The sequence below is a fragment of the Oryctolagus cuniculus genome, chromosome 18 (genome assembly GCF_051225735.1).
Source record: "Oryctolagus cuniculus isolate XC-2025 breed Fujian yellow rabbit chromosome 18, ASM5122573v1, whole genome shotgun sequence".
NCBI lineage: Eukaryota > Metazoa > Chordata > Mammalia > Lagomorpha > Leporidae > Oryctolagus > Oryctolagus cuniculus.
Window position 1 is genome coordinate 13,039,874 of NC_142884.1, and position 14,971 is coordinate 13,054,844.

The following is a 14,971-nucleotide window of genomic DNA, read 5'->3' on the forward strand; positions in this document are numbered from 1 at the left end:
CGGGCCCCGCCCCCCGAGGAGAGCCCCGCTCCCGGCTACTCCACCGAGGTCCTGTCACGCCCCCTTCGGAGCTCATCTCCGCCCCGCTAGGCCACGCCCTCCCTCCGTGGCCCCGCCCCCACCCTGTGCGGGTCCCGCCTCTCCCCTGGAGCTGGCTCCGGCCGGCCTCGGCGCCGCCCCAGCGCTGACCCCGCCCCCGAGCAGGGCCGAGGCCCTCTCGTCACACCTGCGTGAGGCACGCGAGTTCCCTAGGCCCGCCCCCGGCAGGCCCCGCCCCCGCCCGGAGCCCGGCCGGCCCGTGCGCGCCTCGCCGCGGGGGTCCTGCCAGCGCCCCTCGGCTCTCCCCAGCCTCAGGCCGGGAGCCGGCCGCATCGTTTCTTTCCAGCTTTCTCTCCTCGCCTCGCGGTCTTTGTGTCTCTCCTGTGGGTCTCCGTCCCTGCGTTCCTCTGGGTCTTTAGCCCTCGCGCCTCCGCGTCGCTTCCGTCCCTCGGGCTGTGTCCCCTCGCGTGTCCCCTGGGTGTCGGGTGCCTCCCCGTGCGCCCCTCTCCACGTCTCTGCCCCTGCCTCTGCCGAGTGAGCCGGTCCTCGCCTCCACACCGGGCCGCCCGCCAGGGGGCGGCACAGACCGGGGCCCGCGCCCGCGGACCGGCCGCGCGGGGAGGGGCCAGGCTGGGGTCCGGCCTCCGCGCTGCTGCCCCTCCCCGCGTCCTTGTCCCACTTCCCCTATCTCCCCGGCCTCCTCGAGTCTTTGTGTCTCTCTCCCCGACTCGGCCCCTTTGTGTGTCTCGGGCGGCGCTGCCCCTCCCCGCCCCCACCTACCTCTTCACATTCCTCGGGCTGCGGGGCGGGGGCGGGCGAGGCTGCGCTGCCCGCGGCCCGGGGGAGAGGGCGGGGAGGGCGGCCGCCGAGCTGGAACCCACCTTTCACGTCGCGGGGCGGTGGGCCGGGGGCGGCCCTTGGGATTGGCGCCCCAGCAAGGGGCCCACCCCGGCCCTCCCGCCCCACCTGCTACACACCTGCGTTTTCTTCTCCCGAGGGGCCAGGAGTCTTGTTAGTAGTGCGTGGTCTGCCAGGCACCAGGTTAAGAGATCCTCAAGTAGGATCGCAAATAACCCACGCGGCGGCCGCGTGCTAAGGAGACCGAGGCACTCAGCGGGACTGGCTTGGCCCGAAGTCCCAGAGTTACAAAACAGGCAGGTCCAGAACTGATGTTCTTAAAAAAAATAAAAAAACTATTTATTTCAAAGGCTGAGTTCACTCCGCAAATGGTCCCAACGGCTGGGGCTGGGCCAGGTGGAAGCCAGGAGCCGGGAGCTCCATCCGGGTCTCCCGAGCAGGTGCAGGGGCCCGCCTACTTGGCCATCTTCCGCTGCTTTCCCAGGCACATTAGCAGTGAGCGACCAGGACTCAACTGATGCTCATAGGGGTTCGTTGGTGTTGCAGGCAGAGGCTTAACCCACTGTGCCACTACACTGGCCCCCAGACCTGACCCTGTCTTTATTTCTTTATTTGAAAGGCAGAGTTACACAGAAAGAGGAGAGAGAGAGAGAGAGAGAGAATGAATTTGAATCCTCCATTTGCTGGATCACTCTCCAGATGGCTACAATGGCCAGGCCAAAGCCAGGATCTTCTCTGGGTCTCTCCTCCACTGCTTTCCCAGGCGCGTCAGCAGGGACTGGGATCAGAAGTGGAGCAGCCGGGACTTGAACCGGCGCCCATCTGGGATGCCAATGCTGCAGGCAGCGGCTTTACCCGCTGTGCCTTATTCATCTAGGGTGGTTCTTCACAAGAATGCCATGGAGAGAACACCATCGAGAGCCCCGCTGAGGCACAAAGCAGTGGCTTGGAGCTGGATGCTCTTGGGGTCCATGCTGGGGGAGGCCTGGACATCACACATGTGCTCTGACCGCGCCCCAGAGAGCCAGGAGCTCTGGGATTTCATGCTAGCCTTGCTAGTGCCTGTGCAAAACCCTGGGCCCCCTGAGCAGGATGGTCAGCCCCAGAGAGTTTTTCTTCCAGGAAGCCCTCCTGGCCTGCCAGTGGGTGGACTCAGTTCTCTCCTGGCTGGTCTTTTTGGGCAGGGTGAGCCCAGGAAGGAAGCCCCAGGGGTGTAGGCTGGATGCATAGGAGCGCAGGCGTAGGGCCGGGCTCTGCCACGTTTCAGACAGAAGCGTGAGGGGGCCCCACACCTGGGAGTGCTCCCAGGGTGGCACTCGGCTTCCTGGTGGACCCCGCGAGGACTCCGCCGAGCCCCTGGCCGGCTGCTGGCCAGCAGCCTCTCCCGACCCCCGCGCTCGGGACAGAGCCGTAGAAGGCTGATGAGCAAGGGGAGCCTTTACTTCCTGCAGCCCCAGATCTCACGGGGAGACCGTCCTGTTTGCTCATAATTTTCCATATTTTTTTTTTGACAGGCAGAGTGGACAGTGAGAGAGAGAGACAGAGAAAGGTCTTCCTTTGCTGTTGGTTCACCCTCCAATGGCTGCCGCGGCCGGTGCGCTGCGGCCGGCGCACAGCGCTGATCCGAAGGCAGGAGCCAGGTGCTTCTCCTGGTCTCCCATGGGGTGCAGGGCCCAAGCACCTGGGCCATCCTCCACTGCACTCCCTGGCCACAGCAGAGAGCTGGCCTGGAAGAGGGGCAACCCGGACAGAATCTGGTGCCCCGACCGGGACTAGAACCCGGTGTGCCGGCGCTGCAAGGCGGAGAACCCTGTGGGTTCGTGCCACTTATTCAGAGAATTCTGAATGCTGGCTCAAATAGACCAGGCAACATGGTCACTTTTAAGCTTTTTATTCAGTGAGAGGAATACACAGGAGATTGCTGGCTTTATTTAGGGGAGAAAGAGAAGTCTAGAAGCTAAGCTGGGTCCATACCAAGCAGAGAGCAGGCGGCCCGAAGGCCACGCACCCACAGGACAAGGGGAGGGCCCACGGTGGTCCAGGCCTTTTATCCACTCCAAAGGGGAGTGGTTATGTAGCCTGACTGGCAGGTGGGCGTACAGGTGGGGGCGTGAGCCCTCAAGGGGGCGTGGTCTTCCAGCTCACAAATCTAATCCTCTCCCTCTATTTTTTTATATATACTTATTTGAAAGGGAGATTTACACACACACACACAGAGAGAGAGAGAGAGAGAGAGAGAGAGAGCTTCCATCTGCTGATTCACTCCTCAGACGGCCTCAATGGCCAGGGCTGGGCCAGGCCAAAGCAAAGCCAGGAGCCCAGAACTCCATCTGGGTCTCCCACGTGGGTGGCAGGGGCCCAGGTACTTGGGCCATCCTCTGCTGCCTTTCCAGGCACATTGGCAGGGAGCTGGATCTAAAAGTGGAGCAGCAGGGACTTGAACCAGCACCCATATGGGATGCTAGCACTGCAGGTGGCGGCTTTACCCGCCAGGCCACAGCCCCAGCCCCTCCCCTCCTTTCCTCTTGTACCCAGGCCCTTGGCCAAGGTGGAAGGAGAGGTTGTACTGGGGTGGGTCCAGGCTGCCATCTGTATTCAAATTTCCTGGGATGCTATGCAGATGAAGGACCTTATGCAAATATGTGCCCTTCTTGGGCGGGGTCTGTGTGTGGCTGGGACTCTCCCCTTAACTTGGGGACCAGGTGCTGGGTGGAGAACCCTTCCTCCCGGGAGACCCCCCCACCCAGCCATCTGTTCACTCCCATGAATGCTGACCCACGTGTGCCCTTCGCGGGGCCTCTCGCTGCCCCTGGGCCAGCCCTGGGCCGAGGGACGCTGCTTTGCTCTGCTCTGTGTCCCTCCAGCTTTGGTGCTACGAATAGGCACATGCGCTGGCTTTGTGTAAGACCCTCTCACAGCCACCCTCTGATGCTCCAGGTGTGCATTCGGCCCCACCATGGCAAGAGCAAGAGACCCCCAGAGCAGCCCAGATCTGGCTGACAGGAGGTGCCCACCATCCACGGTTTCCGTCACTGGAGACCAGTCATGGCCTGGGAAACACTAAATAGCAAATTCCCGAGACGAGCAGACTGCAAGTTTGAAACGACTTTCACTGCAGTCTTGCTGTAACTGCTATCTTATCCCCTCTTGTGAGGCTCTCCCTGTGCCTAACTTAGGGATCCAGGAAGTACAGCCCTGTATATGTGGGGTTCAAGGACCACCTGCTTATGAGGACATGAGCAGAGCACAGAGAGATGCTCCGGCACCCACACGTCCTGGGTTGCTCCCTGTTGGTGACGCCCACGCTGCCCTTGAGTCCTGGGCCCGAGGCACGTGGGTTAAAAGCAGGTGCTTGGCCCCCCGTGTGAGGAAGTGCAGTCGCCCCGGCACGACCCGAGTGCCCTCCCTGCGTGCAGCCATTGCTCCCCATCCGCGCACACCCTGGCGAGAGAGGGAGGACACATCTACGCGCCGTACCCCAGAACTCAAGTGATGGGACCATTCGCGCCCTGAGTGTGTGACCCCGCCCCAGCTCCGCCCCTTGCTACCAATCAGATTCGATTTGGCCCAGGAGCTGCCCCGCCCAGAGGCATCACACATCCCACTGTGGTGGTTCCTGTGGTGGGTGGGCTGGCCGAGGGGGCGAAGGGAGTCCCCTGCCCGAGATTAGAGGCCACAGCAGCGTGGGGAAGCCATGGCGGGGGCGTCTGAGGGGAGAACCCCCCTCCCGGCCCCAGGCTCTCGGCCTCGACTCTCACAGCACCCTCTAGAGGCGGCTGTGGGATTTGGCTCCATCGATGATAATGGGGGGGGGAGGCAGGCTCAGGCTGTGACGCCCCGGGGCCACGTTCACGAGTGCCCCCGCCCGTCACCCACTCAGCTGCCCTCGCCAACGACCAATCTCTCTGAATCTGTCTTCCCACCCTCTTCCTCCATCTTCTCTCTGACCCAAGCCCCCTCCTCCCTAGGGACCCCTGGGCTGCAGGAACCCTGACCTGCCTGGAGGAGGCGGCTCCATCCTGACCCCATCAACTCCACAGCTGAAAGAAAGCCCTTTCGAGAGCTCAATTCCCTCGGGGACTCTGGGACTTTTTCCTTAAGGGGACAGCATCCCACTCCCGAGCAGGCCCTGGTCCCGCCCTGGTCCTCAGGGACCGGTGGCATCTCGGCCGCCCTCGCATCTCCCTCCCACCCTCGGCCAGCTGAGTCGCTGTGAGTTCTGTGTCTCCTCTCTCTTCCCATGGCATCAGGCTTTTTCCAAGGTCTTGCGCGGGGTAGGGGAAGCACCTGCGCCCCTCTCCTCGCCCCCTAGAGGCAGCTCTGGCCTGCACAACGGTGTTGACGTGAGACAGCATTTATTCCAGACTCCAGTGTCCATGGATGATGGAGTGGGGCGAGGGCAGGGGCGGGAGCGGGGATCCAGTGTCCGACTATGCAGCAGGTGAGGGGACCAGCAAGGGAGGCAGGAGGTAAAAATAGCCCCGGCCGGCCGGCGACCCTCAGTGCCTCATCCCAGGCCGGGCCCTGGGCTGGGCTCCAGGAGCTATTCTGGGGCCTGGGAGAGTCACAGTCCCTGCAGGAAGACTCCCTCCCAGCCTCCCGCCCCCGCCCCCCGCCCAGGGACGCTGATGGCTGCCGGTCCCTGCCTTGCAGGCAGAGGAAGGAAGGGAGGGGCCGGGCAGGGAGACCGGAGAGGGCGGGCAGGGCGGGCGGGCGGGCATTCGGCTGCTTCTCCAAGGCCCCAGCTCCGGTCCAGTGATTGCCTCTTAGTTCCTCGGGCTCAGCACTGGGGAGAGAGCACAGGAGCTCAGCCCACGCCCGCCACTCCCCCATGCCACCTCCCCCGGGCTGTCCCTCTGCCCAGCAGGCTCTCTGTCGCAGGGGGCGACCAGGGCCTCACCCACCTCATCTCCGAAGCCCCCGCTGCCGCCCCTGGCTCCTCCAGAGGCACCTCCCACGAGCAGGCCGGTCTGTTCCGGCCCGGAGTGGCTCAGCTCCGGCTCCCCAGGCGGCCTGCAGGAGGCAGTGTGAGGGGGGCGTTCATGGGTGGTGGTGCAGGGACTGCGCCCGGGTGTGGGTGTGGGCAGGGGGACGAGGGTGGGGCGGCTTCGTGGAGACTGAGTGGGGGGACGCGTGGGAGTGGGCGAGGAGGCATGGACATAGTGAGGGCACTGGGGTTAGGAATGGGGTTGCAGCGGCTTGGGGCGCAGGTCTGGGACGGTCCCGGACTGAAGCCGAGGATACTGGGGCTGAAGATGAGGTTAGGTGAGAACTCGCGTGTGCGGATGGGTGCAGCTGAAGTAACTGCTAAGTCCGGGGGTGACAGACCCGAGTGCAGGAGCTAGGGGAGAGCTGGGCGTGGTGGGGGTGGAGCCGGGCTGGGGCCGGGAGAGGCAACAGGTCTGAGGGTGAGGAGGGGTCGGAGTTGGGACCGCAGTGGGTGCTGGGGTGAGGACGGGCTTGGAGAAGGCTATGGGATTGAGGTGGGGTTCACTTGGCAATGGAGCTGGGGGCCAGGGGCCGGGGTGGAGCTGGGGAGGGGGCGGGGTCACTCACGGAGCCCCCTTCTCCCCGCGCCGGCAGCAGCCGGGGCGCCCCTTGCGTCGCATGCAGTAGAAGGCAGCCACCACGAGTAGCAGGAGGCCCACGCTCACGGCCACAGCCATGACAGCCACTCCGGCCTGCGCGCTCTGGGGGGCCACTGCAAGAGCAGGCAGAGAGGGGAGGGGTCAGCGGGCATGGCCCCGCCCCTGACCCCGCCCCCGCCCCCGCCCTGCGCCTCGCCCTCGGCCCTCGCCCTGCTCACCGGTGCCGAAGTGGAAGACGTGCCGGACGTTCCCGTGGGGGTTGGCGGCCTCACAGGAGACACCGTCGCGGCTCAGGGTGCTGGTCACCTTCAGGGTCAGGGAGCTGATCACCCAGCCCTGCCCGCTGGGGGCCGGCTCTGCTGGCTGTGGAGGCTCGGGTCAGGCCCGGGCCCCGAGGGATCAGGGGCTGGGGGTAAGGGCAGAGGTGAAGGAAGTCCAGTGCCCAGGATGCCCGGGGGGGGGGTGCTGGGGCCGGAGCCAGGGCGGAGGGCGGTCCCTTACGCTGCCACCTAGCTGGCTCCAGCTGAGCTTGGGCACTGGGTAGCCGCGGGCGGAACAGACCAGCGTGACTTCATCTCCTTCTCTCCAGCCGCCCTCTGTCTTGGGCTCAATCTCTTCTGGCCTTAACTCTGGGGACCCTGTGGGTGGCAGGGGGGGAGATGGACCACCGTGAGAGGGAGGGGAAGGAGAGAGACAGGACCCCGTGTAGACCCATCCCTACCCCGACCCTGTTCCCCACCCCCATCAAAGTCGCCCCGCCCGAACCTTGGACGAGCAGCTGGAAGGCCCGGGTGCGGGTGAGCACCTGGGAGGGCACGGTGGGCGCGGAGGCTTCACACACGTAGGTGCCCATGGAGTCGAAGGTGACAGAGCTGAGCGGGAGCATGGGGCCATCCCCCAGCGGTGCCGAGTCCTGGGGAGGGGAGAGGGGGCCGGGCAGGGCCGTGAGGGGGGCGCCGGGCCGACGGGAGGGAGGAGGGGCGGGGGACGGGGCTCCGACCGCACCTTGGTCCAGCGCAGGGCGGGGGCGGGCAGACCGTGGGCAGAGCAGTTCACGGTGGCGCTGCTGCCTTGGAGCAGGGACAGCTCCTCCCCGGCACTCAGCTCCAGGGGGTCCAGGTCTGCGGGGGTGGGCACAGGCCGTCAGCTCCCGCAGCCCCTCGCCAGCTCTGATAGGGGCTCTCTGGGATTGCGGGGGGCGCAGACAGGGCTGGACAACCTCAACAGCGGGAGTGGGGGGCTCCCCCTTCCCCCACCCAGCCAGGCCAGCTTCAAGACACCTGCCCCCTCTTCTCCAGAGTCCACAGGGGAGCCCAAGCCCCTGGGACTCCCAGCCCAAGCCCTTGTGCCCCCCCCCCGGTTCATTATTTGCCCACTAAGCACCAACTGCCCTGTTCTCTTTCTTCTTTAAAATTCGCTTTTTCTCCTCTCCGAGAGGCAGGGTGAGAACGAGCGTGAGAGACAGCAAAAGCCGAAGGTCTTCCATCCCCCAGGGCACTCCTGAGATGATGCCTCCAACAGCCAAGGCTCAGTCAGGCCAAAGCCAGGAGCCTGGATCCCCCTCTGGGTCTCCTCTGTAGGACGCAAGCACTTCAGCCATCCCCTGCTCCTCCCAGGGCGCAGATGAGCAGGAAACGGGATCCGAAGTGGAGCAGCTGGGACTCTGACCGGCACCCGGCCTCAGGATGCAGGCGTCCTGGGGCTTTTCTCCCATTATACAAAGTCGGGTCCTGCCCCAGGCCCTTTGAACCGGCCCACTCTGCCCTGAGCGCTACTCACATCTCCTCATGGGGCCTCCCCGACCCCCTACCAGGAAACGGGCCCCCACGGCAGCTCTGAGGGACTGGTTTCCCAGCTGCCAAGGATGGCAGCTGTCAGCCTGCAGCTGTCAGCCTCTCGGGGAAGAAGCCGCGAGCACCCTTTGCCCAAGGTCACGGCCCCTTCCCTGGGCAGCCGGCACCCGGTGACCGCCTGGCCTGGGAATGTGAAGGCCCAGTCTGCTCGCCCTGATCGTGGACGACCACGTGGCTGTGGGGCCAGCTGTGGCCGCACCGCCTCTCGCTGCCCCAGCTCCTTCCTCCACGCCCGGCCCCGGGGGCCTCCCAGCTTCTGCTTCCCAGGGAGGCTGACTCCAGCACCTCCCCCAGGCCAAGGCCTCCGTGTTATCGGCGGGCGCTGCCCGGGCTCCGCGGCTGCACTGAGGGCATCTGCTGCCCTTGGCCTTGGTTCTCTGTGCCCCTCCTCGTGGGGGAGGGGACCAGCCTGCTCACAGAGGGGTCCCCAGGATCCGGCACAGAGCCTTCCCCAGATAAGCGGTGCCCTGCGGGGGCAGAGCCTGAGCCCAGGGCTGGGGGGCGAACAGCCTGGAAGCCTGGGATCCTAGAATCTGGTCAGGAGCAGGCAGAGAGGGGGCAGCCCGGGGGGCAGGAGTTAAGCCAGCACCTGCTGTGCCGGCATCCCGCACGACAGCTGCTCCACTTCCGATCCAGCTCTCTGCTCCTGCACCTGGGAACGCAGCAGATGGCCCAAGTGCTTGGGCCCCTGCACCCACGTGGGAGACCTGGAGGAAGCTCCTGGCTCCGGCCTGGCTCAGCCCTGGCCATCGTGGCCATTTGGGAAGTGAACCGGTGGATGGAAGACCCCTCTCTCTCTCTCTCTGTCTCTCTCTAACTGCTTTTCAAATAATAAATCTTAAAAAACAAAGAGGGAGAGAGGATGGGAGTGACAATGTGAAGACGGCGGAGAGGAGGGGAGCCCGGGGTGAGGGGGAGGAACCTGGACGGGGAAGAAGGGCGAATGGAGGGTTCAGCTGTCCAGGGAGGCCCTGAGAGCTGTGGCCAGGCACCTGCCTTTCTTCTGAGGGTACTGGGGAGCTACAGCAGGTTCTAAGCGCGTGGCGGGGGGTGTCAGGTGTGTGCGTTGGGAAGAGCTGCTTTGGGCTGGGTAGATTGGAGGGGGCAGGGGCAAGGGTAGGTTCCCAGTTGGAGAGGACCAAAGCAGACACGGGGCATGCAGAGGAAGGGCCGTGCAGGGCCGTGGCGGGGAGGGCCCGTCCTGCGCCTGCGCCTGCGCCCGCACCCGCACCCCACGCCCCGCGCCCCGCGCCCGCGCCGAGGCTCTCACAGGCCACGTGCAGCTCCAGGGTCCGGGACAGCTGCGCGTCCTCGGCGGCGTCGTAGTCCTCCACTCTGCAGCCGTAGCGGCCGCTCTGGCTCCGGTGCACGCCCCCCAGGGTCAAGTTCCCCTCGAGATTCGTATCCAGCACTTCCTCCTGCTCGCCCTGGGGGGCCGGAGATGAGGAACCAGGCTTAGGAGCCACCCTGGCCCCGGGTGCGAGCGTCTGGTGGCCAAGGGGTCACCAGATCAGTGTCACACCGGGGCTGGGGCCGGCGCAGGGTCACAGAGGTCACAGAGGCCAGGCGCTGAGGGCCCCCCAAGGAACCCCGGGGTTGGCGGGGGCGGAGTCACCTGAAGACGGAAGAACGTGTACTCAGGGCTGGGGCTGCCATCCCCCCGGCACAACAGCTGCACGGAGTCACCTTCCGGCACCCAGCCCTCCGCGGTGGCCGGGCTGCCCACCCAGAACTGCACGTTCTCCGTGGGGTCTAGGAGAAAGGCGGCGGGGGGGGGGACGAGAGGGGTCAAAGGTGAGAGGTCATATGCTCCAAAGCCCAGGTTCACACTCCATCTGAGATCAGGCCCCAGAGTCGGAGCTTGTACAGGTCAAGGGTCAGAGGTCAGTGTGAGTTGCGGGGAGCCCAACGCAGTGGGAGAGGGCGGGGCACCCGCTCCAAGGGGTGCAGGGTGCCAAGTGGGTCCCACAAGGCAGGGTGGGGGCTCCCACTCGGGGTCAGAGGTCAGAGGCCAGCGGGAGGGGTGGACTCACAGTGCAGGGTGAGGCGGAACTCGGGGCTGTCCAGGCGGCCGTGCAGGCCGGAGGGCAGGCTGTAGTGGGCGGCGCAGTGGAAGCGGGCGTCGCGGTCGGCCTTGCGGAGCCGCAGGTAGAGCGTGCTGCTGAGGGAGAGCAGGCCCGAGGCCTCCCGCACCCTGCGGCTGGTCATGTAGGCCTCTGGGGGACAGGCGGGGCGTGCAGCCAGGACCCAGGCCGCCGCGGGAAACAGACCCCAACCCCCGCAGAGCCCGAAGCCTCCCAGAGCCGCACGCCTGTCCTGAGAGTTCACCCTCTGGCCACCCTCGGCTCCCAGCCCTGCCCCTGCGCGGTCCCCGCCCCGCAGTGAGCGCCTCTCCGATTTGTCTGCATAGACCCGCTCTGGCCCTGAGCCCCTGTCTGTGTCTCCTCTTTGTCCTGCTTTTCTGCCCTTACAAAGGGGGCAGTGAGCCGGCCCCCCCCTCCCCCAGCCCCCCCCCCGCCCGCTCGGCGCCTGCGCCGCTCACCTGAATTCACCTCCGTGGGCACCTCCAGGCGCTGCCCATCCCGGTACCAGCTGATCTGGGGGACCGGGTTCCCGTTCTGGCTGCTGCAGGTGGCAATCTGAAGGGGGGGTGGGCATCAGCCTGGCCTTGAGCCTGGGGCCCCCTGCCCCTCTGCCCCCAGCGCCCTGGAACCAAATCCAGTCCCCAAGGTACCTCCTGGGCCGACTCCTCCATCACAGACAGCGTCCCTTTGTTGGGGAAGACCTCGGTGGTCTCTGGCTTTGCTACAGGGAAAACGGGGGGGGGGGGGGTCAGGAGTCCCTCCCCTGTGCCCTCCCCTCCCCACCCACCCTCCTGAAGGCCCCCCCTCCGGGGGCGGACACTCACCAAACACCCGGAGCCGGGCGGTGGCCTCAGCGGTGCCCGCGGCCCCCGCCCTCACCACACATACGTAGTCCCGCTCGTCTCCCACCTGGGCCTCGGCCAGCACCAGGCGCCCACGGGAGTCCAGCTCGTATGGGGGGCTTCGGCCCCAAGAGTCGTGCACTGTGCCCTGGAGCTCAAGGCCCTGTGGCTCTGCCGAGGCCAGGCGGCGGCGGGCCCCGGAGCGGTCGATCTGTGGGTGGGGGTGAGGGGAGGGGCAGGGGTGTCAGGGGTGGCTGCCCCCACCCTCCTCTGTCTCTCTTTTTATTCCGTGGCTTCTTCTGCTTTTCTGCCCCACCCTCCTCCCTGTCTGCCCCCCCCCATCTCCCTCTCCCTCACTCTGTTCCCATCTCTCTCTCTCTCTCTCTCCACCCCAGTGTCCCGAATGCACAGCCTCTGCCCGGCCCCTTTCTCGCGCTGGGCCTCAGTTTCCCCAGGAGTGAAACCAGCGCAGCCCGGTGGATCTCTAGGGGTCCTCTGGGCCCTGAGGGGGGCAGGCGTGTTCGCGGGGGGACCCCGACGCGACCCCCAGCCCAGGGCACTCACCAGGAACCACTCCAGCACAAAGTGGTCCTGGGCCCCGAAGGGCGTGCAGTCCAGGGTGACCAGCTCCCCTCGCATCACCTCCACCAGGGGGGGTACCGACACGTGCACCTCGGCCTGGGCACCTGTGGGACAGCAAGCGGGCTGTCTGGGAGACCCCTCCCCACGGCACCCCTCGTCCCCACGGCCCCCACTCCCCCTCCATCTCCCATCTCCGCGTCTCTGAGTCTCCTTCCCCTTGCAGCGCCAAGGGCTCCCCCGTGGCGGCCCTGGTTCAGTGTCTCCCACTCCAACAAACGCCCCCTCAAGGGCAGGGCCAGGCCGGGCTCAGCCCCTTGCCTCAGGCACCCCAGCCCAGCGGGGCCAGGCTCTGACTGGGGAAGTGGAATCCGGGTTGTCCCTGTCTGGTCTCCATTTCTGCAGGTGCAGCGCCCAGCCTGGGGCTCCATCTCTCGGGCCCTGGGGCTCTGTCTGTCTGCTCTCTCATGCGTGGGGGGCTGGGGTGTGGGCTGCTGCGGCTGGGCCTGGAGCTGAGGGCTGAGGCGGGATGGGTGTGTGGGGGTGGTGAGGGGGGACAGGGCTGGGCAGGTCTCAGGAATGTGGGAGGGACAGGCTGGCTGAGACCTGCCCGGCTTGGCGCCAGAGCCCCCTACCCGCCCCTCAGCCTCAGTCTCTTTAATGGGACAGAGAAGAGGGTAAGGTGACTCCCTGCAGAGGGACCAGGACGGCCGTGGGTCCTGGGTCCCGGGGCCGGAGGGAGCTGGGCGCCTGGACTCTGGGGTCCTGGGGGAGGGGGGTCTCCCGCTGGGGTCCTGGCAGAGACAGCACTTCTGCCCACAAAGCCACCGCGCCCTTTCACCCTCGGGCTGCCAGCCTGGCACGGGCTCCGGGTTCTTAGACCCTCCCTTCCTTCCCCGCCCAGCCTGGCCCGGCCCAGCCCCACCCCTGGGGACCCACTATTTACCAGGCCTGTGCCAGGGGCCCGGACTCCCAGGCCCCCACCTCTGGCCTGCCCCTGGGGCCAGTGCCGGTGCCCAGGGCTGGGTCCGAGTGGCGGCCGGCCAGGGCAGGCAAGGGCTTCCTTGCGCTCTCCCCTGGCTCCTTCATCTGTCAGCCCCTGTGCCCAGCCCCGGGGGCCTCCTCCCGCCCCACACAGGTGTGTGGATTTATGTGGGCCCCAGGAAGGGGCGGCGCGCGGAAACACTTTGTTCCAATGTCATCGCCCAGGGCTGCCACTCCCGCCCCGGCCTGAGTCGGGCGGGTTCTTCACAGGTTGGAAACAAAATTTGTCCGTAACCCCACAGCAGGGTCCCTGGCTTCTATAGGCTGGGGGAGGGTGTCCCGGGGAGAGGCCCTGGAGTCCTGTGAGTCCTGCGGGAAGGGGGCCTGCACCCCTGCTGGGAGGGGCCGCCGCACGGGGGCCCCGATTTAGTGGGGAGGGGCTGATTTCTCAGGCTGCCCCGATCCGTGCTGTGGTCTCCTGCCTGGCCAGTCCCGAAGCCTCTCCTAATAAGGGCACCTCCCGACGCCGTTATATTCCCTATCCCTGGGGTCCCCACCTTTTGCTTCCAGGGACCTGCGAAAGCCCCTTCCCCTTGCTTTCCCGGAGTCCCCAGGGGCCGCACCCCCTACCCGCCCTGCCCCGCGCCCAGTCCCGCCTTGCTTTCAGCCCGAGCCGTACCTGGGTGTGCGGCCAGCAGGAGCGCCAGCAGCAGCAGCAGCCGCGGGGCCCTGCGCGCCAGGGCCCAGGCGTCCGGGGGCTCCATGTTCGCGGCGGCGGCGCTGACTGAGCCCGGGCTGCAGCTCGGCCGCGGCGGGGCTGGGAGCGCGAGGCCCCGCCCCCCGGAGGCCCCGCCCCGCCCCGCCCTCCGGACCCCCCTCGTCCCCCCAGGACTGGGCGCGGGGCCAGGACCTCCCACTGCCCAGAGCGGACCTGCCAACGCCCCGCCCGGCGCGGGGCTCCCTCCGCCCCCAGGGCCCGGGACCGTCCGGGCTTTGGCTGACCGGCGCCCGCGGCGGGGCCCTGAGCGGCCGACAGGTCCAGCCCGTGCCCCGAGCTGGCCCCTCTGCCCCTCGTTCCGGCCTGGGGCCTCGCGGCCTCTTCCCTGTGATGAGTGACCCCGCTACAACCAGTGGCCTGGCCTGACCTCCGCCAGGGTTAACCGGTAGCCCCCAGCATCTCCGGGGGCCTGCCCTGACCCCTCCCCAGCCAGGGGCCCCCAGCCGCCGCGTCTCCGGCTCTGCGCTGTGATGTCCTCCCCCGCGGCCAGTGCGCTGGGCGCTGCCCTCCTCCTCCGGCCAGTGGCCCGGAACCGTTGTTCAAGGCTTCTCTCTAATGGTCTTCAATCTCTCAATCTCAATTCCGCCTCGGCCTGCGATCACAGCGGGGCTGGAGGGGGTGCTGTCTCCCAGCTCTCCCGCCTGGCCGGCTCCCCCCCCCCCCCATCCAGGGAATCTCAGGAATGCCACCCTCCTTCCTTCTCTCCCCTCCGTTCCCTCCGACCTTGGGGGAGGGGAGGAGAACCAGGCTGGCAGGAGCAGGTGAGTGGGGGAGGGGCGGAGGCCAGGGCACCTGCCGGGAAGGGGGAGGAGCCCTGCCAGTCCTCCCAAGGGAGGACCACGCAAGGCTCCTCGCAGGCCAGGTCCATCTAGGACAAAATCCTCAGATTGCGGCCTGAAGGTGGGGTGGGGTGGGGAGATGTCGCTGGTCACCTGGGAGAAGTTACAAGGACCCTGGCCAGAGAGGGGTGGCTGGTCCCGCGGCGGGGGGGGGGGGGGGTGTTCCTGGAGTCTGGGCTCTGCTGGACAGGGAGGGAGTGTCTCCTCTTCAGAAAGCCCCCCTGCCTCCTTGGCTGCGTCGGGGTCCCCCTCAGGACCCCCCTGCACACTCTGGGTGGTCCCCATCATTGGGCCCTTGAGGGCGGGGTCAGGGCTGCCACAGTCACTGTGGTGCCCCCCTGCCTCACCGGAGATAAGAGTGCACACACAGCGGGTCTGCAGACTGTCATGGCGGGCCACACGTGCTGGCAGATCCCGTCCCAGGCCAGGACAGCCCCAGGAGCTGCCTGTCCCTCAATGCCTGGCCCTTCTGTCCATGGCGTGCGCACCTGCTGCTTGGGCCCGACCTGCGTGGTGCCCCCTTGCCA

The 14,971-nt window shown here is 66.9% G+C and overlaps 1 protein-coding gene across 3 annotated transcripts; it reads right to left on the reverse strand.

Moving 5' to 3' along the window:
• Positions 1-5,235: 5,235 nt before the first annotated feature.
• BCAM (basal cell adhesion molecule (Lutheran blood group)) lies at positions 5,236-13,683 on the reverse strand. 3 transcript variants are annotated; one of them, XR_011383921.2, is made up of 15 exons: positions 13,507-13,666; positions 11,829-11,950; positions 11,247-11,475; positions 11,073-11,143; positions 10,881-10,977; positions 10,372-10,554; positions 9,954-10,090; positions 9,609-9,765; positions 7,491-7,606; positions 7,251-7,398; positions 6,987-7,123; positions 6,704-6,891; positions 6,454-6,598; positions 5,802-5,910; positions 5,236-5,683 (listed from the first exon to the last, which is right to left on the reverse strand). XR_011383921.2 is itself a non-coding variant. In XM_070062121.2 (15 exons), the coding sequence occupies exons 1-15, from the start codon at positions 13,589-13,591 to the stop codon at positions 5,678-5,680; spliced, it is 1,887 nt and encodes a 628-aa protein (XP_069918222.2). In that variant the 5' UTR covers positions 13,592-13,683; the 3' UTR covers positions 5,236-5,677. The 3 variants fall into 3 exon arrangements, 2 of the variants coding, with proteins under 2 accessions (XP_069918222.2, XP_089176209.1); XM_070062121.2 differs by having other exon boundaries at positions 6,704-6,848; positions 13,507-13,683; XM_089320083.1 differs by lacking the exons at positions 5,236-5,683; positions 5,802-5,910 and having other exon boundaries at positions 6,450-6,598; positions 6,704-6,848.
• Between the last annotated feature and the right edge of the window lie 1,288 nt (positions 13,684-14,971).